Source organism: Pleurodeles waltl, chromosome 9 (genome assembly GCF_031143425.1).
Source record: "Pleurodeles waltl isolate 20211129_DDA chromosome 9, aPleWal1.hap1.20221129, whole genome shotgun sequence".
Classification (NCBI taxonomy): Eukaryota; Metazoa; Chordata; class Amphibia; order Caudata; family Salamandridae; genus Pleurodeles; species Pleurodeles waltl.
In genome coordinates, this window is record NC_090448.1 from 778,890,787 (window position 1) to 778,914,658 (window position 23,872).

A 23,872-nucleotide genomic window follows, 5' to 3' on the forward strand; every position below is an offset into this window, starting at 1 on the left:
CACTCCCACTGAAGGCGTAGGTGTCGATATTGGATGCGAAGAGGCATTTCTTGTTCCTGGTCTCGAGGGGGGCTCTCGCCTCAACTTCCAAACAGACAGGACGATTTCAGAAAGCGAATATTTCATTCCACATATGTCATCAAGTCACAATTAAAATAAGAGACATGTTCTGAAATTAAAAACACTTCAAACATCTTCAATCTAAGAAGCGGATGTAAGGCCGCAGAGAGGCAGCTAGGCCCTATGTTTCATCTGGAGAGTGGTTTTGCAACCTGCAGCTATGAGCCTGGGTTTCATGAACGAGGTCAAATATGGTGAAATAAAGAGGACAAGCATACCTTTAGTAAGTGTGGATAACCCAGCCCCCCCACTCCCTCTCAGCTGCGAGTGTTTGAAAGTTTTCATGCAAACTTTTTTTTAAATGCAAGTTTGTATCTAAGAAGGTTTGCCCGTCAGACCAATTTGTTTGCCTCCTATGGGAAGAAAGCCGTGACAAGGAAGGAATAGTGAATTTCTGAAAATCTTTTAGATCCTTCTGGGAATAATCCAGTTGTTAATCTCCAGTTAATCCTCCTTTATCAGTCATCTGTAATACTAAAGGCAGTTTTCAGGAATTGGCTATGCTTGCTATAGCACAAATTACTAGGCATTCTGAAAAGAAAGTCACTTTTAAAAAGGAATCCAATGACTTAGTTATCAAAAGTGAAACCGATCCATTGACACAGATGTCCAGGGATCGGAGGGACCCTTTGCACCTCAGTTATGGTTTGTACCTTGAACTATCTAAATGGGGGGGAGAAGGGGCTATTTTTTTTGCTTGCAAGAGGGACCTTGGCACCATTGCTAAGCCACTGATGGAATCACTGCAGAACGGTCCAGGGATGTGTACAAACATTAATACTGAAGCATGCCTAGGTAGAGCTTGCCTTTCAACATATGTACAACGAACCTTACCCACCAACGAACCTTACCCACCAGCCAGGCAGCAGTTCTACCTTACACATTCGTCTCGTAAGCAAGAAAGCCTTGCATTATCACTCACCTGGATCAATGAAGCGGCTTGCGTAGTCGAAAGTGTCGTAGGCGGTGTGATATGCAGGATAGATGCGTGCAGTCGTCTTGCTCTGTGTGAACAGAACAAATGCAAGTAGTTGAGGATACACAGAAAAGTTGCAGTGAAAGGGTCGGCGACTTCCCCAGCACCCCTGCCTCACCACTCAATTATAGATTTCTTGTCCTGTCCTGCCCACCTCAATGGAGCCTCACTCACATCACACAATGCATAGGAATATAACTGCTTCCGCCATCTTTGCCTCTACCACCAAAGGAGTTGTGCTCATTTCCTGCATCACTCACCACGTACACTTCAATGGCGCCTCACCCATTCAAGCATTACTGGCCTCATGCTCTTGTATGGAATCTCATTCATTACCATGCCTTAGCGATTTACGAGAAATCATAGCCCTTACTTACACGGTCATAGGTATAAGCGAGATCCATGGAGGAAATGCCCAGGTAGTGAATGAAGGGAGCATAGTCACTTCCAGCGCCCAGAGACCCTAGACTGCAGGAGAGGGAAATAGACGGCCATTTTAAATTAATCTATTTGTTCCAGGACTCTGACTCCAAGATATATACACATAGAGAGTGAATCCTAGCTAATATAATCTCGACTGCATTACCCTAGTAAATCCTTAAGGTGTCTTGTCTGATTAGCTCCTATAATGAGATCAACTGTGTTTGACTGTTGCTGTAAATTTTTGAAATACTTACGGTTAATTTGTAAACCACGCAGATGCTTTACTTGCATGTATGTTATCAAACATGGATATCCTGCCTTCTCCTTTCACACTCACTTGTACCCCTGTTAGCGTGTCACATGGGTCAATTTACTAAATGCCTTCATTTTTAAGTCAGAGAAAGGAAAAGTAAACAGTTCCTTAAAAGAATTGCCAGCAGCTTCTCAGAAGTAGTCAACTGATATTTGACAGCCCGTCTCTGGAAATAAAAACAGGAGCTTCTGCAAGAAAAACATGCAGGCGGTGGTCTGTTTTAAAAGAGAACTTCCTCGAGGTTATCTGTGGGTGCTGTACAACTCCAGCACCACATTTTTCTGCACACGCCCCTTCCAAACAGGGATTCCTTATCCTTTCCCAAACCCACTTTAGGAGTCAGACAAAAGTTATCAGATCCTAAAATGCGTTTAGTACATTGCAAAAATCAATTTTGCGGACACAAACACCGAATCCGAGTGTTTGAGACCATTAAAATCTTTTGTACATCTGGCCCAGTGGCCTCTTTTCGCTTTGATATTAATCACAGTGAAGCCAAACAAAGGTTCTCTTTGTTCAGGGGAGAGCCGGAGAAAGTCAGGACATTGTTGGAGGGCAGCCACAGTCAGGGAATGGTAACTGTACTGTTGACAAACTTAAACATACTCGTTTCATTGATCTCAAAATGTCCTGATAATGATAAAAGATAGAGTGGATCCTCCCATGGTTTGAACCAGTGAATGCTATCAAATACATGCTCCTGCAGATCCAACCTTTGGAACAGCAGGAATCCCAAGAAATTAGTGAAATAGAAAACCTCAGTATATGGGTTGTTCCACCTCTAGAGGACATGCCATGATGATGGGCTTCAACAATAGCTTGTTTTTCACATACCATCGGATACCACAGGTTTCTAGTTTCTAAGCACCTAAAATAATAATAAAGGGTTTACTACTCCCATTGTAATGGTACTCAATATATCACTCTTTCGATGATTAAATCCTGAGCTGTCACTGCCAGAGGTTGAAACGGATGACGTGCAGGCCATAGCAGACAAGGCAGAGTAAACACATATTTCTGCACAGACCGAGCAAAAAAGAATTGATAATTTGTGTCTAAGACATTGAATAGCCAAATGAACTACAAATAATTAATGAATCCCACAGTATTTGTTCTCACTATATTTCTTCCTCCCTTTCTTTCTTTATTAATCACCCCTTGCTTCTAATTACCTTCCTCTTCATTTCCTTTTTATTCACACTCCTTTCTCTCTGCTATGATCGCCCTCTGATTAAAGGTTTAAAATATCTTCTGACTCAGTCCATCATATGGAAGCGCATTGAAGCCACCCTGCCTCATATCACAGCTCCAGGAAATTAGAAGTGCTTGAAAGGATCAGGGGACACTTCAGGCTCTAATGCTTCTTACTTCTTAGTCTTGGGATTAATGATGAAAGTTTCTTTCCAAGCCTGGATCTAGGTGTACTTGCTGACCGAATTCTCCCTTTCATTTACTCTAGCCTTCTTCCTAGAAACCCTTTTGTGAATTATGTGGATACTTTCTTTGGATCACATATTAATGAAAACTAAATTTATACTTTGAACAAAAATATGGGCCATTGAGCACCTTTACACATATTTGGTTACCAACCTTGGAATGTGAAACCATGTGTTAGCTTACACTGTTGTCGTGTTGGAGACTGTTACTTTTAATAGACTTCCTGAGGAAGGCAAATGTTGTATTTTCACGCTGACTGGAACAAAGTTGTCATATTTTTTCCAGATTGACTGTAAACCCACAAAGTTTGATTTTTGTATGCACAAAGTTGTCTTTTCTTTATTTTCAGACCTAACTTAAGGCTACTGCCATGCTGTGTGATAATTGTGAGTGGGATATGAGCGCGATTATGTGTGACAACAACATGCACCTTGTTGCTAGAGTAAGATAAGAAAACATCTTAATCCCTGTTTATATAAATATTTACATACATAAAACAGTAATTTGTAGTAGCAAAAATGTATATTGCAATAATCTTAACTTGGTAGCCTTGTTTGACTTTACAGTGTTCTCCGTGCAATATTGATTCGGCCTCAAGGCAAAACACACCATGGAAACAGAATACGAGCATTACATGAGACTGAGAGCAGGTGCACTAGCAGAACATCCAAAAACAAAATAAAATCAGGAAGGGGCAATAATCCCTGCAGCAGGACCAGGGAGAACGGGAGAAGGCCAGGCAGTATCTAACATATACATTCCCCACGACTATTTCACCGAACAATCAGTGCGATTGGCAATGATCGTTGTGTGGTTATTCGACGGGGTTCTGATTAATCCTCGGTTTCCAGGGCAGGTCCCGGAGCTGTGGCCTGTAGAGGCCTGTCTCATCAACAATAGGCATATACCATTAGGCAGCCTCTAGAAGGGGCATTCCCTTATTTCTTTTAAGGCGGACAAAGAGTATACAAGTCACTGGATGCACTCATACTCTTTTTCTGAATAAACGGAGGTTATTACTAGTAATGGGTCCATCTGATTGTCAAAATCATTGCCAGTAAGGTAGCTCAGTGGCCACAGGTTCTATACTTAGCATTGGAGGCATAGCCTTTTCCTATTTAATGCTGATAAAATGGGCTGGGTGCTATTAAAATGGGGTGCACAAAGAGCTTGATACTGCTCAATGAGATCCCTGTGCAGTGACGTAACAAAGGCTCCAGCAGCCCCTGTGGTTGGGGGGACGAGCTCCATGGGCCCCCTCAGCACTGTGCACGGGCGGCAGGCCCCTGACTGGGTCCAGCAGTGAGGGGACCCCCTACAGGTACATTGCAGGGGAGGGGGCTTAAATTTCGTTCCAACACTGTCCCTGTGGGATGGAAGTGAACGTACTTCATTGAAAAAGTAACTAAAAAGGCCCCGGCCTGCTTTGCCTTTTCCTCCTACCAAAGTATGTAGCTATTAACACTCATAAGGCCATTTGTTTTGACTGGAGGTTAGAAGGCACAGAACGTTATTTATTTGTGAATTAATAGAACTGTGAGTGAGAAATGCCATTAAGAGACATTTTAAGGCATGGGCAAATGGGCTAATTGCCAAGGCCTCAACCCCAAGGGGCCCCCTGGTAAAGTGATTCTCCCCACTCTATCACACCTTTGTCGACTTCAGAACTTCTCCCTGCCTTCCGACTCCCTCTAACTTTCTCTACTCAGTGCCACTTTGAGGAATTTTGGGATCCCAGGAAATATTTTCAGCAGTTTTGCGTGACTGACAAAATATAATTCAAAATTGTTTGACATCGTGTAGGCTTGAATTAGCAGAAAATATGTAATAACATTCAAATTTGTTCCGAACAGGGCCACCAAAATATTTCTTGACCAGCGCCTCAAAAAATCCTAAAATGACACTAATCTCACAATAAGGCTTTTGGTTTTACAAACATGCCATCATTCCTAAATTGTAGCTGTATCAAAGTGCCTTTCGCTGGAAAATGAAATACACAAGATACACAACAGCAGGAGAAAAGAGAGCACCTAGTGCTCAACGTAAGCCACAAAAAAGTAGAGTTACTCCAAACAAGGGATGGCCATGTAGACTAGAAAGTTAGCCATGGAAGTTCTTTTATCTCATATTAGTTTGTCCAAGCACACAATTCTTTCTCTTCCTTTGTTTTTCCCATACTCCCAGTCCTGCTCAGAGACAAGCTGGTGGGCCACAAACATATTCACTCATTGCCTAGTGTGCTGATGGATGGTGGCGCTGGTTGTCCGCCGCTCTGGTTGTACCTAGCAAGGCAGAGTCGTACCTGGCTTCAAGGCTCTGGCCGGAACTGTGAATAATACCATGGGCTGTCCAGCCCTGGGTAAGTGGCATAACACATCATGGGAGGGCCCCCCTGCAACATATGGTGAAGGGGCCCCACATTCATATCAGTAGGGGCTGAGGGGGACCAAGCCAGTATGGGTAGGCCAGGGGGTCCCCACACCAAGGGGGCTGCGGGGGCCTCTGTTATGCCCCTGCCCTGGGTATCACCAGTGGTGCACTGATCGGTGCACTGCTAATGGTGCTCCACAGCACTACATGCTTTCAACACAAATAGAAGATAATAGGAGTGTGTTACGGGCGCAGTGGTTGGGCTGGTGATTGGAATGGTAACACCATCGTAGGCAGGCAGCAGCAAGTGCTGGGGGGCACTGCTGCACACAGTGCCCAGTCTGAGGCTATGCTTGCAGGGCACTAAGAAGAAAGGAAACAAAAGAAAAAGACTGAGCCTGTTTAACGAGGCATGGTTGGAAGTTTGTCGCCTCAGAAATCTATCAGTACAAAAAGAGGCAACCGCAGTGCATTTTAAAGCACAATTTTCCACATATATTTGCTAACAAGACTATTACTTTCACAGCCATTTAGAGACGGCATATTATTCAGTGCAAAAACAAAGAATATATATGCCTTTATGACTCCTGAGTGCCATAAGGAGACAATATAAGTACAACAGAAAACAAGTTATGGCAGAGGAAAAAAGCCGATCTTAGAGTGAGGAATGTTATAACATGGCCAGAAGAAATAAAACCATTTTAAAATACTATGCAGGAAATATTATTTTCAACACGCTTCCTGTAGCAGTTAGTGGCTGATCGAAAAATTGGTTCAGAAAACAATGGGGCTGACTTACAAGAAACTGGTGCATCAGCGCTGATGTGCCAGTTTTTTTGCATCAGCCCTGCCCCACCTAACGACACCATTGTTGCACATTAGGCCAATAGCGTCAACATTTTTTATGTTACTGTGGTGCTTTGCTCCACTAGTGTAAAAAATGTTGACAGTAGCGGAGCAAAGTGCAAGGAGGCCCATAGGTTAATATGCATCCGTCATTTTAATGTTTGCTCTGAGTAGGCGTTAAAAATGATGCCAAAAAAGGCGCAGTCTTGTAGATTTCACTGCACCATTTTGCGGGCCTCCTAGCGCCGGAACACCCCTCTTACATACATTATGCCTGACGTAGGCATAATGTGGCGCAAGGGGGTGGAAAGAGGCACAATGCATGCAATGCACCACTTTGTAAATCCAGCGTGGCAAAAATGCCTTCCTAAGGCCACATTAGCATTAAAAAACTGACGCTAATGTGGCACAAGGAAGGGGGAGGGGCTTGTAAATCTGCCCCAATGCATCACACGAATTTGGTGCCACTGAATGCCTACATACTAAAGTATATAGCTAAATCTAGCTCTAATAATTAAAAGTGCTGCCCAAATAGTGTAATGTGCAGCTAATAACATGATGGTCTGTATCCCAGCTAGCAGGTTTATGATCAAACATGGCACTACAGTTCATTATTCAGGTGATGCGGCTCAAATAGACATAAACAACTCATTGTGCCAGGAACTGCTCAAGGAGTTGGACCTTTTCTCGGTGCTCCACATTACTGAGCTAACTGGGACATCAGATAACAGTGGAACCTGATCGCACGAACGCAGCGTGTATTGCAAACAGAGCATAGACACTTTGCAGTTCACCATCGTGTAAAGCACCGGTTCATTGAGTGTTTCTACTCTGCTTTGTATGCAAGGAATACATAAATGTGCCTGTTATCACATTAACATTTTCAGGCAAACACTATGCCTTTAAATTAAGACGAGCTTGTCTGAGGTTTAAAGTACAAAACAAATGCAGACTGACCCAGCCAAGGATCTGCAGAGATAAATTATAAACGAAGAAAGTACAAAACCCATTAAGTATTTCAGTAGGTTCTAAAAAGACCTCTGTTTTTTCCCTAACCAGTGTATTCGTTCAATTATCAGGCATTGAGGAGGCGAGCATGGAAAGAATGCTTGGCTTGACATGATTCTGCTGAAGAGGACAATGATTTAAAGCAGGATGTGTGTACACCCACAAAGGCTGTGGTGAAAACTATTGTTTATAGCTTATTAAAATTTCAACGTAATTAAAAGCGAAACGTCAAACGTCAAGCATTTATGAAGGAGAACTTTTTGAACATTAATATTTATAGACATATACTACACGCTTTTCGTGATATTGGAAATATTTATTTTTTAAACGCAAAGATAAACGTATTCAAAGTTTTAGAGACAGCATAAAACAAATGTGCCAAGTTTGCAGGTGACAGCAAAGGGAGACTATTACATTGATTTAGAACATTGTTGGAAGTGGCCATCTACTACCATTCAGAATTTCAGAGCAATAAAATACAGAATAGAAATTTATAACAACTGCTACTTATTTAACTGTTTATTATCATTCATTTAGTAAGGTTTTTAATCTGAAATATGTATGTGTGTATCGAATAATTTACATTATTTTACATAACAATACTTGTTTAAACATGAATTGTTTATTTTTGGTGTTATTTCTTCATACATTATAGTTTTTAAGCGGTTTGCTGATTGGTGCATATGAAGATAATTCCTAAATGCTGTCATTATTGTTTAGAGTAATTTTCAATTAAGACACTTTGTAAAGATATTTAGAATTCTGACTAGATTGCTGTTTTAAATACACCCCTGCTCCGCGTTGAAATACCCACTGCATTCAATATACATCTTCCTAAGCAGAAAGAGCTCTGGTTAACTTATCCTAAGACTACCCACAGTATCTAATATATAATAATGTCGAATGCATACATGATTATGCATATTTAAGGCATTTAACTCATTGCCCAGTATGCCTAGCTCACACTGCCAAACCACAGTATACCTTGCTCCTTTTAGAGAGCACCATGCTCAAGCCAGTGTTTCCACATCGCCCAGCAAGGACCTCCTTTGTCTTCCCTGATTATTGTCCAAGCCCCAGAGAGAAATTGCTTCTTTGCTGCTACAAATAATTGCAGTATTTCATATAATTCACGCATGTCCAAACTCAACCCAAATCACCAATATTTCTATTACGCATCGCTAAACTGTTTATAAATAAAATTAGTGTAACAAGTCAAGCAAACATCATGCCATTGAGAATAAGTTCAAAATTAAAACAACCAAGGTGTGGACTGAGGAGGAATTGCCAAGACAGTGCTGAGCTGACAGGCCACGTTTGTGGTTCAAGCTTAGAGTGTAGGGTGACAAACCCATACAATAAAGAGCACAACAGGTCCATCTTGCCCTGTCCAAGCACAGTGTGGAAGTCTGGCCTGCTGGTGTTGGCTCCTACCTTCACTGCAAATTGACAAGCTATTGCAGAAGGAAAGCAGTTTTATCCCTTGGCGATGGAGGAAGCAAGAGAGGGCAAAGTGGGGCCCTGTAAAAATATGCCCCTGCAATCTCATCTCCCTACTGGTTTGCCCTGCTGATCACTGGTCAATCCTGTGCTGGTCATGCAGGGCCAAACCTCTCTTCATCTCAGGACCACAATAAATGCAGCGGCAACGTGAGAGAACACCTCAAATATGTATATTATCTCAATTTCAATGGTGGGAGGGGAGGGACCTCATTAGCACCCCAGACTAAGGATTCCCTGAAAAGAGATGCTATGAAACCGCCATGCCCGTGAAAGGTTAAGGCCAATCATTGGTGCAGAACGTTCTTTCAGAGAATTCAGTACAATGGGGATGGTTACAGAAGCTCTAGCTAAGCACCATCTTGCCCTCTGAACCCAACTGAGGCCAATAGATTCTCGTGTCTCTGAATAAACAATGGGGAGCAACAATGGGATAGGGCCAATGCACCATGCTACCGAGGCGGTTCTGTGGAGATGGAGAATGGAGTATTAGGCTCCAGCGATTGGAGGTTCCTCTGGGATATGAACTGCGACTACAGAGCAGAACCCGTACTGAGGGTCATGTTCAGAATTAGGCATCAGTACTTTGGCTGTGCCAGCAGAATTAGATCACAACCTCTTGGCATTGAACCAGGACTTAGGCTTAGGCACTCTGGTGATGTCCCTGAAATTAAGACCACATCTCTAGGCTATACCTGGAAGTTGTTTGTGGTACATATTAAATCTTTTGTAGCATTCTTACTCTCTCAAATGACTCTGGCATGCACTTGTCTGGCGATCAGTGCATCAAGAAAGTTATCTGAATTAAAAAATACAGGAAAGATAGTTCCCGAGGCCTTCCCTGAATAGAAGAAACACATCTGTAGCAAGAATGATTGGATGGTATTGGCATGCTTGCAAATAATATAGGTAGATCCTGTGAGGATTAGAAATACAGATCTGTTCCCCATAGGTGTTGCCTTCTTTGGAACAAGGTTCCAGGCGCATAAAGAGGAAAAAAATGAGGACACACTGAACAGAGAATCGGAAAACGTGGCTGAAGCATTTCTAAGAAAAAAAGAGTACTAGGAAAGTGACACACCCAGAGGTTGCTTCAAATGCAGCCAGCATAATACAATCGTCTCCAGAGGAAACATTAAAAGTGACTGCATGAATGGTGATGCACCAGGTTGTCTGGATGGGCTGGCTGTTAGTAGAATTAGATGACCCTGTTTGCCCTAGCTTTGTTGAAATGTCACGGTACTGTGTGAAAGATGAGGGTTCAAAATTTATGTATTTTTCACGCCATGGGGGATCTGTGGATCTAACAGATCAGAAGATGTAAGATATGATCTGATAGGCTGCTGCCACATTAACAAATATGTGGAGGCAGCATTTTAGGACTCCGGGACTCAGTCCCCTGTGTTAAAACGGGTTATAAAACACGGAGGTGATGGGATAGGGATACCCTGTTCCCCTAGGTTTGGTGGGGGGATTACCTCTTAACCGAGGGGTCAAAAACATAAGTTGTTTTTAAAATCAGTGCCACATAGCTGCGAAGGTTTGTAAACCGACAATGCAGATAAAGAACAGAACCTGGCTTCCATCCATTTTCAAACTGAGCCCTTCATGTGGGCCAGTACCCAGAGGGCGAGCGGATTTATTTTTTATGGGTAGGGGTGCATGGTCCCCCTCCCCAAGCCTTTTTTAGCCAAAAGGGACCCTATCCCAAGGCCTCCTTAATTATAATTGGAAAGGGACAGGCAGCCACCCTCCCTGAGCTTTATGTAGGTCCCTGGGGCTGAATGTGTTTTTAGGGGAGGGGCATGCAGCCCCTTCTCCATGTCTCTTAGAGGCCGTGGGGACCCTATCCCCTGGGGCTGAGACTTTTTTGGGGCAGGAGCACACATGCCCTCTCCACTAGCCGGACATTTGCCCCAGGGACTCCATCCCCGGGACACCACAGTTCACTGCAGTTCCCTTCAGCAAAGTAGAAGAAAGGCAATGAAGTAGATGAGCCACGCCTGCCTGCAACCTAATGGGTGCTAGCTGGGGATCCGATTGGGGCACCCCAGGCACTGGGGGTCCCCCACGGCCTACAATGATTATGGAACTTGTGGGTGCCCCTGTGGGTGGTGGCGGCACCCACTTTGGAAAAAGTAGCTGGCTAATTCTGACAGCCGCTGTGGTTGCTTGCTTTACAGCTGTCATGGGCAGCAGGAGCCTTGAAGCCCATGGCCCCCCAAAAAAACATGTGTGGGTGCCCTGGGTGGTCACCGGGGTTCTATAAAAAACAAAAATATACTAAAAAGAGAATAACAAATGAGCCTCAGGAGCCTACAAGGGCTTTTTTTAAATGTTATTATTTCCATCTAGTTGTGCCCATAGAAGAAGGTAGGAGTACCACCAACTATTTCTTTTTAATTTTGTGGAAGGCTGCAGGGAGCACTGCAGCCTCCCAGCAACACTGAAAAAACCACAATAAGTCTCCTGAGTCATCAAGTCCACGACCAAAGAAGAGTTTACCATATTTTTTAGAGCACTACAAGCTCTCTTGTGGTTAGTTCTTTGGCTGCAGTTTGTGGCTTTAATAGGTTAAGAAAAGGCTGAAACATATGCCTATTTTTCACTTCAAAAATACTTTATTAAAATAATTAGAGACAATCTCTACTAACCCTTTGGCAGCCAAGGATGTAACAGTTACGTCCTTGGCTGTGGTGCTGAGGTGCCAAGGATGTAACCGTTACGTCCTGGTACTGGCTCTAGCGCTTCCCCCATGAGCCTTGCCTCAGCGCCCCTACTGCAGGGATGGAAGGGGAATCGCTTCCCCTTCCACCCCCACCCCCTGTGCCTCCCGTGACCTCATCAGAGGCCTGCCCCTCCACCCTGGAAGCTCAGCTTCCAGCGCTGATCGGAAGAGAAATGCTTTTGCATTTCTCTTCCGATCACTGGAGGGGCCGAGAAAGGCATGAAAGGAGAGGAAATGCCTTTCATTTCTCTCTCAGTATTTCTGCTGCCCGACTGCGATGCGATCGGGCAGCAGAAATGCCAACTAGACACCAGGGATTTTTAGTTCCTAATTGTCATGAGGGGAGCGGCTCCTTGGCCAAGGCCGCTCCCCAGGGGGGCAATTTATTTTTAGGCTATTTCTGCCCCCCTGGGGGCAGATCAGCCTAATATAACTAGGCAGAAAACCCCTAGAAACCGGGGATAATTTTTTTTGTGTTCATTTTGGGAAGCGACCCCAGGGGGGCAGAAACCACTAGAGACCAGGGTTTTTTTTTTTTATACTTTCGCATAAGGGAAGCGGCCCCTTGGGCAATGGCCGCTCCCCGGGGGGATATTTTTAGGCCCTAGACACCAGGGATATATATATATTTTTCTTTATTTTATATTTTTATGTATGGGGAGCGACCCCTTAGGCAAGGGTCGCTCCTCTGGGGGCAAATTGTATTTAGCCTATTTCACGCCACCCTTGGGGGCAGATCGGCCTATTTTTGGAAGGCCCATCTGCCCCCAAAGGGGGTTGAAAGCCCACCAGAGACCAGGGAAGATTTTTTTGTCAAAATAAGAGGGTGGGGGTATGGCCATACCCCCACCCCAAATAAATGGGGCCAAAGTTGTTCTGCCCACCAGCGGGCAGATGGAGCAATTACCCCCGATCAACACCCCGGGGGCAGAAAGTCTACTAGATGCCAGGGAATTAAAAAAAAAATAGTGTGGTGGTGGCTACCAACCAGTATGGGCATGGTTATGCTCCCACCCCAACTGAAGGGGGTAACAGTCTTTCTGCCCTTCCCCCGCACACTAAAACATCTTATCCCATGGCAAGCAAGAGGACGTTTGATTATTTTGGGTTTTGGTTTTAAATTTGGGCCATGAGAGCTTGGCTAACTCTCAAAATGGTCCCACTTGGAATGGTGAGGGCTGCACTTTTTTGACATTGGGACGCTACCATGTAGAAAAATCCACTGGACCTAGACACATCTGAAAACTAAACATCTGGTTGATTCCAGGGTGGTGTGCTTCACATGCACTCACATAATTCTCTTACCCACAGTGCCCTGCAAACCTCCAACTTTGCTGGAAATCAGACATTTTCCCTACATTTGTGTGATGGAGCCTTCCGGAATCTGCAGGAATCCACAAAATTCCTACCACCCAGCATTCTGGGTAACAGAACCTGGTGAGAGCCTCACAAGTCACCCCATCTAGGATTTCCCTAGGTGTCTAGTTTTCAAAAAAGCGCAGGTTTGGTTGGTTTCCCTAGGTGCCGGCTGAGCTAGAGGCCAAAATCCACAGCTAGGCACTTTGCAAAAAAACTGCTCTGTTTTCTTTGGGAAAATGTGATGTGTCCACATTGTGTTTTGGGGCATTTCCTGCCGCGGGCTCTAGGCCTACCCACAAAAGTGAGGTACCATTTTAATCAGGAGACTTGGGGGAACACTGGGTGAAAGGAAATTTGTGGCTCCACTCAGATTCCAGAACTTTCTGTCACCGAAATGTGAGAAAAAGTTTTTTTGGGCATTTTGAGGTTTGCAAAGGATTCTGGGTAGCAGAACCTGGTGAGAGCCCCAGAAGTCACCCTATCTTGGATTCCCCTACGTGTCTAGTTTAAAAAATGCGCAGCTTTGGTAGGTTTCCCTAGGTGCTAGCTGAACTAGAGGCCAAAATCTACAGCTAGGCACTTTGCAAAAAACACGTCAGATTTCAATGTGAAAATGTGATGTGTCCATGTTCCGTTTTGTGTTGCAAGCATTAGGCCTACACGCACAAGTGAGGTACCATTTTTATCGGGAGACTTGGGGGAACACAGACTAGCAAAACAAGTGTTTTATTGCCCCTTCTCTTTCTCTACAATTTTTCCTTCCAAATGTAAGACAGTGTGTAAAAAAAGACATCTATTTGAGAAATGCCCTGTAATTCACATGCTAGCAAGGGCACCCCGGGATTCAGAAATGTGCAAATAACCACATCTTCTCAACATTTTATTTTGTGCCCATTTTGGAAATACAAAGGTTTTCTTGATACCTATTTTTCACTCTTTATATTTCAGCAAATGAATTGCTGTATACCCGGTATAGAATGAAAACCCATTGCAAGGTGCAGCTCATTTATTGGCTCTGGGTACCTACGGTTCTTGATGAACCTACAAGCCCTATATATCCCCACAACCAGAAGAGTCGAGCACATGTAACGGTATATTGCTTTAAAAAATCGGACATTGCAGGAAAAAGTTACAGAGTAAAACGTGGAGAAAATTGGCTGTTTCTTTCACCTCAATTTCAATATTTTTTTATTTCAGCTGTTATTTTCTGTAGGAAAACCTTGTAGGATCTACACAAATTACCGCTTATTGAATACTACTTTTCAGAAATGTTTAGCTTTCTGGGATCCAGCTTTGATTTGACATCCATTTATGTCACTAACTGGAAGGAGGCTGAAAGCACAAACATAGTAAAAATGGGTTATGTCCAAGTAAAATGCCAAAATTGTGTTGAAAAATAGGGTTTTCTGGTTCAAGTCTGCCTGTTTCTTAAAGCTGGTAAAATGGTGATTTTAGCACCGAAACCCTTTGTTGATGCAATTTTCAGGGAAAAAATCACAAGCCTTCTTCTGCAGCCCTTTTTCCCATTTTTTTTTTAAAAAAAACGAAATTTTCGATATATTTTTGCTAATTTTTTGGTCTGCTTCAGGGGAACCCACAAAGTTTGGGTACTTCTAGAATCCCTAGGATGTTGGAAAAAAAGGAAACAAATTTGGGGTGGGTAGCTTATGTGGACAAAAACGTATGAGGGCCTTAGCGCAAGCTGCCCCAAACAGCCAAAAAAAGGCTTGGGACCTGAGGGGGAAAAGGCCTGGCAGCGAAGGGGTTAATAAACATTGCAATGTGTGAAATTATCATAGATTCATTTTAATTTAGTTATTGGTATATCTTTGACAAAGCAATGAATATGTTGAGGTGCTGAACCTGGATAAAGCCAAAAGGCATGCTGCTTTTTTTTTATATTTTGACTTTTTGACAATGCCGTCGGGTAAGCCTTACTTAAATTGAGAGCCTTTATATTTATTTTGTCACATAAAATGAAACCCTCTATATTGTTACATGACATAGTCAGCCATGTGCGGTAGAGGGGGCTTTGGCCCAAGCCCTGCGCCCAACCCCACGCCATGCAAAGGGATAGATATCTTAGTTACTTTAAACAAAAACATAGAAATTCAGTGGAAAAAAACTAATGTTAAAGTGACGTTATAGTTAGGAATTGTAATACCATGTTACTTTACATTAAAAAGAATTAAGAAATTCAATTAAACAAACAAAAGTTGAAAGGATATTACAATTAGGTGAAAATGTCAGTTAAAAAGTATTATTTTAAATGAATAAAAACAGTGAAATTCACCAGTTAGTTACTCAAGTAACAGCAATTCGTGCTCTGAAGTAATTCTACCTTGCGCCCTTGCCTTGCACTGCTAAATACTTCACACATTTCATCACTTATGACATGTTCCATGACATCATTGATAACATCAGAGCAACATCTGCATTGACATCATTTGAGACAATAGTGTGCATGGCGGGGCGTGAGTTCTAGTTACTACAGGGCATAAGTTATAGTTAAGGTCTTTAAATGTAGTGGACAGCCGGTTTGTGATTTAGTGGACATGAAAGGAGGATATATTACTCACTTTAGCCATAGCCCTTATGCGAAAGCTCTAAATAGAATTCTTGTTAAAAATAATTTGTTACTTGTAATGGACTTAGGGCCATATGTACGAACACATTTTCCCATTGACACAGAATGGGAAGAACCCTTTGCTACATCTGGCCCTTAGTCCCTAAACATAGTTTGTTACTCCCAACTTTTCATGGAAAAGGCAAATGTAGTACTATTGATTTTATCTCTGATGACATTCCACCACTTATTGTTTACTTTTCAATGATTTCTAAACGCATGAGTGGCCCTAAGCCATTATCTCTAGTATTGAATCTAGAACCAATAGGAGGTAACAAGGCAAAAAATCTGGGAAAGATATTTTAGTCAGTCAACACAGGCATAAAACTAAAATGGAACAAAATAAACCAAAATCTTTCCTTCAAGAGTTAATTCAGATCGAAGAGATACCTTTTCAGCTCTTTCTATCCTCAGAAGCTGATTCATCCTTGATTATCAATGGATTTACCACTCTCTGCAACAGGGTGTCCAAGCTTTTTCTAGATAGGAAATCCAAGAAAGCTCTCTAATTCCACAAGCTCCGTGGCTCATAGTAATCTTAAAAAGCCTCTAATGGCTAATCACAGAGATAAGTATCTTGGCAAATCTGCTTGAAGTTCCTATAAAGAAGCACTTACTCTGAGAAAGGAAGTAATCCAAAAAGAGATGTGGAATGACCTGAAAGCAGCTGTAAGGATGAACAACCAAACTAATTTCTGGGAAGTGGTAAATCGCCCTTTCTTCACTGGTCATAAAATGCCTGAAAATGGACTACTTAATTTCCCCTGACTCCTGTGTAGTGCACTTTTTCAAAATGTTTGATTCAGAAACTCTCCAACCTTCAACGAGAGGAGAATAGACAGATCACCATAGGCAACTGTTTCACTGAGTTTATCAATAGAGGTTAAAGAAGTGGCCACCACCATTAAAAGCAGCCTGCAGGTAAAGCCATAGGCCCAGGTGATGTGCCAATGGACTGCCTTATGGGAAATATTGACTTGTGGGCACTTCTGATTACAAATGTTCTTTCTTCATCAGTCACATGGCTCAATAGTTTCCTCTTGGGAGGAGGCAGTTTTTATTCCTATCTATAGGAAAGCCAAGCTGTTATAGACCTATTTCCCTATTAAACTCAACTTCCAAAATTCTGGGGGGGGGGGCGCTCCTACCCCATTTAGAGTCTTTGGCAGAAGCTAGCAAGATGCTTTCCACAGATCAATATGGATTCCCGCCCAGGATAGGCATAGTTAACCAACGTCTCAACCTATTGCTTATATTTGGGAAATATGTCAAATCCAGTAGAGGTGCTCTACATTAAGCATTTATGGACCTCTGCTGTGCTTTTCACAATGTTAATCATTCGAGACTCCGGAGCGTGATGGAATCCATGGGAGTTGAGTGAGCTCTTGTCATCCATCTTAGGCATTTGCATTGCAATACCTCAATTAAAATCTGATATGGCCGTACTGGGGAGTGTACAGCTCCAACTAAATCTAACAGAGGGATCCATCAGGAATGTATATTGGCGATTGTTTTATTCCTACATCATATTAATGGCTTAGATGGAACATTTAATTGATAGTGTGAAGGATATGCCAACGATTAGTCACCAACCGGTTCCTTGCCTCTTATTCGTGGATGATGGTGTACTCCTCGCACAAACAGCTAATGGGCTTCACCTACTCCCAGAGAATGATATCCTATTTATGTTGGATTTAGATTTAAGGGTTAATAATTCTAAATCATTTATGATGGTCATTCAACCTAAACATACAAAATCCTGGAGAAATGTGATTGGAGGGTTTAAAGTTGATAGAGCACATACTCTTAATTATCTGGTGATACCCTTTGATAGTGGTCTAAACTGGGTACGTTTACTTAATATTAGAGCACAACAATTACGGAGAGCAATTGAAGCAGTGTTTTGCTTCTCAACTAGGTTTGTCTCTAAGGCAATAAAGAAGTTGTATCTAATATATAAAAGCAAACTCATCCCTGCGGACCTGTATGCTGCTGGTATACAGGTGATATAAATGCTGAGCAACTCCAGACTGTTAGAAAAAGATTTGTGAGCTGTATTTTATCAGTCCCAAACTCAGTAACCACGTATATAGACCATGCAGAATTGGGCTTAAACAACCTAGCTGATTCCATCTCCAGCTTGCCCCTTTACTTTTATGACATTAGATTTGGAGCATCCCAGAAGAACTTTTATTAGATAGGTTGTGAATAAGTGCTTAGCGCTAGATAGAGTCGGGGTTGATCCAGTGGCTGAAATATATTAATCAGTCAAGGGGGAGCTCCTGTGCTTGAAATATATCATTTGAACAACTAGGTCTTATTAATTTTTACAGAAACCGTCCATCAATTTCTCCCACCTATAAAGAACTTGTGAGAAGCCTTTTTATTAATAATTCATTTAATGTTTGCAGAAAAAAGGCAGAAGATCTGCAGACGGTAATTGCCCACTCTAAATTGACGACAACAACGGGGTCAGAGCTACAGGGTCGGAGGCATACCTTGTTTTAATTTGTAATTCTCAACATAGGTTTATCTGTCCAAGTTTAGGCTGACTGTTATACATGGTTTATGCACATTACCCACACAGCGAAGTTGGCTCAAGCCACTCCCTAAATGGCCTCGTGATACTTTGTTCATGCAAAGTACTGCCTACCTTATGTTATATTGTACTATACATAAATGTCCACATACAATATTTTACTTCCCATTTAATGCTGTTAGAAATTGGATCTCTTGTTAACAGAAGTAGGCACTCTGTCCAAGTAAGGACCAGAATTCTAATCAGGGTAATTCAGATACACACCCTAAATTAACCTGTGCTCACCCTCTGGTAGCTTGGCACAGAGGAGTCAGGTTTAACTTGAGAGGCAATGAGTCAAGTATTTGTGCAACACACATGCAGTAACACAATGAAAACACCACAAAATGGACTACATAGTTCAGAAAAATAGAACATATTTATCTGAATAAAACAAGACCTAAACAACAAAAATCCAATCAGTAGACGTTGAGATAAGAATTTTTAAAGATTAAATCCAAAATAGTGCTTAGAAGTCACTAGTGGTCAAAAGGTTATTTGAGGTCGCAAGGGACCGGCGCAAATCCAAACTTCAAGCCAACTGTGATGGAGGGTAGGCCAGCTACAGAACCCACACATGAGCGCTGAAACAGTACGTATGATGGAGCAAAGCGTGGGTGTCGAGGTCTCTATGCAGTGCTATCTCCCGCACAGTCAGGTCACTGCATAGTTGTTGGGCTCCACTAAAGTGAATGCGATGCATCATCATCAAGCCACACAGAGTGTCGTCTTCGGGCCGACCGAGCTGTGAATCCACTGTTGTGGAATAGCCTCTGCATCAAAGGAGCGCTGCAGTGGAATTTCACACACATGTGAGGCAATCCGTTGGTTTTTGCAGAAAATAGTTGCAGAACCAACTTCTGAGGCCCAGGACTGGAGGGGCACCTCAGGCAAGGGTAGGGCTCACAGATGGCAGAGTCCAGCTGCACAAGGAGAGTTGCAGGTAGTCTTTGATGTCCCTGAGACTGCAGAAGAACAGGGGGCCAAGCCAACAAGACCTTGGAGTCACTTTGGGTTCAGCAGGATGGGTCCAGTCCTTGTCTTCAGCAGGGCAGAGAAAAGCAGGCAGAAGGGCAGCTCAGCAAAGAAGAGAAGCAGATCCTTGGAGAAGTCAGTCCAGGCAAAGTGGTGATCCTTACAGCACAGCAGTCTTTACTCCAGCAGAATTATTCCCAAGTCTAGAATGTACTGATTTGGTTCGGTCAGAGACCCAGAACTTACACCCAAATGGGCCTTTGAAGTGGGGGTATCTTTTAAGCAGCTCCTTGAAGTGCACAGAGATCTTTTTCTCCCTAGTCCTGACTCTAGACTACCAGGATGGGGTAATCAACCCTTTTGTGTGGGGGCAGGCACTTCCCTATTGAAGTGTAAGTGTTAGCTCCCCTGCACCCTTCCAGCCCAGGGAGGCCCATCCCTTTGTCACACCCACCCTACCTGTGTTTGTGGCTGTCTAGAGGGAATGCACAAAGTATAGCTATCACCTACCCCAGACATGTATTGGAATTGGAGACAGGCTACAGGGCACATAGATCAGCAAGAGCAGAGTGCCCACTTTCTAAAAATGGTATTCCTAAAATAGCAATGGTAAATCCGATTTTACCAGTAAAGAGGATTTATCACAATCATTCCAATGATATGAAACATGAGGTAACTACTCCTTCCTGATCAGGAATTACAGCTTAAAATAAAATTAAGGATTTCCCAATGCTGGTCATGAGTAGGTCTCACTGTAGTGAAAAACAACTTTAGGAGTTTTTCACTACGAGGACATGTAAAACGTAAAAAGTACATGTCTTGCCTTTTATATACACAAGACCTTGCCCTATGGGCTACGTAGGGCCTACCTTAGGGGTGACATCTATGTAATAAAAGGGGAGTTTAAGGCTTGGCAAGAGGTTTTAAGTCCCAATTCCAAATGGCAGTGAAATGTCACTCACAGGCCCTGCAATGGCAGGCCTGAGACAGGTTTGAAAGGCTACTTTTATGGGTGGCACAATCAGTGCTGCAGGCCCACTAGTAGCCTTTGATTTACAGGCCCTGGGTATATGGTATACCACTTCACAACAGACTTACAAGTAAATTAAATATGCCAACTATAGAATGAGCACATGCACTTTAGCACTGGCGAGCAGTAGTAAATATGCCAACTGTGGAGACAGCACATGCACTTTAGCACTGGTGAGCAGTGATAAAGTGCTCAGAGTCTTAAAGCCAACAAAAGGATGGTCAGAAAGAGAATGAGGAAGGCAAAAAGTTTGGGGTAGCCACTCAAAAAGGGCCATTTCCAACAACTGGCTGTAAATAGAAGACATTGTTTACCTGTCATGATTTTTACAGCAGCTTGCCTCCACTGAAATATGCTATGTGGTGTCGAATTACATTAGGAATGTATTGATTATCGGGCATAGGTACGAGAGCTGTCCTCTATTTTAATTCTTGTTATTTTTGTTATTATTTTACTACTTTTATGTATCTCTCAATTGGTGGAAATATGTTTAGAGTGGTTGATTGCTTTTAATTGCAAAACGTTTTTATTGTGAGATGGGTTTATGTGCTTTTATGGTCTGAGATAGACCAAAATAAAGATTTGAACTGAATTGAGTTACAGTTACTTGAGATACATATAACTGGTGAATTTAGTGGTTTCTTTGTTTGAAAAACTGTGTTTTAACTGACATTTTCAATTAACTGCAACGTCACATTAATCTTTATTTTTTCACTGAATATATATTTACATATATTTATACAGATATAGACATATGTATGCATACATATGCACACACATATATATCCATATTTAAATGTATATACATATATATTTTTTTGTTCACTGAATATATATACACGTATTCTCTAAAAAGAAAACAAAGGTTACTGAGGTGTTATAGTTAGGTTCAGAATTTACAAACACAAAACAATAACAATTCAGTAGCTATAGCTATCTGAATAAACTATAACTCATGCCCTAATGTAACTATAACTTGCACCATCACCCTGTACAGTTTTCTCAAAAATATTATTTTATTCAAATGTTGCAGTGATATTATCAATGATGTCATAGAAGATGTCAAGACTGATGTAATATGTTGGGTAATTAGCAGTGTATGGCGAAGGCGCAAGTTATTGTTACCTTAGGGCACGAGTTATCATTTCCTCAAATAAGTATAACTATAACTGCTGAATTTCTAAGGTTTTGTGTTTGTAAATTCCAAATCTAGCTATAATGTCACTGTAACCTTTGGTGTTGTTAATGAATGTCTAAGGTTTATGAAACTTTATTTCCTAACTATAACATCCCTATAACCTTAGGTTTTTGCTGTTAATTTCTGTATTTTTTTAAGGCGACAGGAGGTTGGCCGCAGTCAACCCCCTGCATGCAGCTAATCCCACATAAATGGGGGGCGTATGGAGCCCACCTCTCCACGCCAATATTGGCCCCAGGGACCCCATCTTCCAAGGCCAGGCAAGTAAATAGTGGGTGCCCTGGAGCCCACTCCTGCATCTTTGATGGGGGCTGTATGGGGAGTCGCAGTGCCCCAGCAGCCCCAGCCAGCTCCATACCTCCAGCAGGAGTCTGCATTGCTGCCTCCAACAGGGAGCAGCTAAAGATGCTGCACCCTGTGGGTGGGATACATTTTTTCATTTTTTTCCCTGCGGACAGGAAAACAGATAATGTCCATTCCCAGTTTGCAGGAGAATTTTTAATGCTCCCGCCTGTTGGGAGTGGATTTAGGGCTTAGATCTTGGTGGTAACGGTCTCGCATCGGTTATCTGTCTGAAACCCGTCTGCCACCATGACAGTCTGCCCGCCAGATTTAGATGCTGGTGGTCCCATAGACTGTAACCTGCCTGAGTTCTGCCGACTTTGCCAAGGATTCCCATCCACATCAAAAGCACCATAGGAAAGTGTGGCTGACAGCAGGACTCCAGCCACATTTCCCACAAGCAGATTTGGATGTGCCATACCGCCAAGCAAAAAGTGGCGGTCCGACCTCCACTTCTGACTTGCGGAATTGCAGGTGAAAAGGGGTGAAAACTCACCTTTTCTCCTGATTTAGCTTCTATTTCCTGCTGGGTAAGACTGGACAGGACCCTCCATCACTGCTGCTACGACCCCTCGTCGCTAGACCAGAAGGTAGGCAACCAGCATTGGCTAAGTACTTTGTGGGGTCACTGCACATGGGCATGGGACCACTGCAGACATGTACATTTTCATTTTTAAAAATTACTGTGACATGCATATGTCGGGGACACAAGTGGATCAGACAAGGATGGGGACACCCTGGTATATAGCACATATGGAACACATACATATCTGTCATTATGGTGCCAGTAATCATTGCCAAATGACTTGCGCACCTGCCATGCACATTTTATTTATCAATAGTTTTATTGCAAATGTTGCAGTGATAGTATCAAAGATGCCATACAATATCTCATCAATTATATAATAGTTAGCTGTGCATGGCGAAGGCGCGAGTTATAGTTACATTAGAGCTCGAGTTATAGTTACTTGAAATAACTCAAACTGCTGAATTTCTATGGTTTTGCACGAGTAAATTCTGAACCTAACTATAACGTCCCTGTAACCTTTGGTATTTTCAGTGAATTTCTATGTTTTTTAAAAATGTAAAGTAACTTTAATTACTATATGTTATTCCAACTCCAGCCGGAGGCCGTGTGCAGTGGGGGTTGGTCGCAAGGCCTGGCCTACAGCCAGGTCTTGCAGCCAATCCCTTATACCTACCCAACCCCCTGCCATGCACGGCCTTTGGCATTGCACAGAGCAGGTTGACCATAGGGCCTGTCTCTGTCAGTGGATCTGTGAGTGGGTATGTGAGTGTCTAAGTGGGTTTGTAGGTGCTTGTGTGAGCTTATGAGTGGATCTGAGTGGCTGCATGAGTGTCTGAGTGGGTTTGTGAGTGGGCACCTGAGTCTCTGAGTGCATGTATGAGTGAAGGAATTAATGTATGAATAAGTATGTGGTTTTTGGTTTACATTTTTTCGTATCTGTGAATATTTTGCGAATAATTCATGTACATTTGTGAATTTTCACAAATAACACACATAGTGAGGCAAAATTATTTTGAACCCATAATTTGCCCATAAAAAACACACCCCTGGGATCAGGGTACCTTCACCCTGACCCCTTATGCAACTTTCAATTAGGAGTTTCGCCCCTGGGGACAGTGTCCTGTGAAATAAAATGAAGTCTGCAACCCTCTAGTCAGGTTGTTGTCAGCCAATTACAGCACTTCTTTTCGCATTTGCGAAAATTCACAAATTTATGTGAAATATTTGCAAAATAATCGCGAAGTCGCCGTAGCCAGATATCTAAATGTATTTTCCCTTTAATATCTCCAAAACTACTAAATGTTTTAACACCAAATAAGCAAAAGCACAATCTGTGTGCCAAAAACTAGCTTTCTGCCAAATTTGGTGTAATTCTGTCCAGCAGTTCAGGCTGTAATCGTGTCTAAAATGACCTGTGGGAATTAACATGGGAAACACAACTTTTTTTAACCCTTCTTTTTCTCGGCCTATGCTTGACGGATCACCCCGAAACTTTCTTGATGCAACAAGAATCA

The 23,872-nt window shown here is 42.6% G+C and overlaps 1 protein-coding gene across 1 annotated transcript in view; it reads right to left on the reverse strand.

The window, feature by feature from the left end:
* Positions 1 to 23,872, reverse strand: part of NAALADL1 (N-acetylated alpha-linked acidic dipeptidase like 1) — a 208,604-nt gene that overhangs the window by 68,922 nt on the left and 115,810 nt on the right. Inside the window, exons 14-15 of the mRNA XM_069207973.1 lie at positions 1,474 to 1,564; positions 1,043 to 1,124 (exon numbers count right to left, since the gene is read on the reverse strand). Coding sequence (XP_069064074.1) covers positions 1,043 to 1,124; positions 1,474 to 1,564 — 173 coding nt within the window. The remainder of the gene's footprint in view (positions 1 to 1,042; positions 1,125 to 1,473; positions 1,565 to 23,872) is intronic.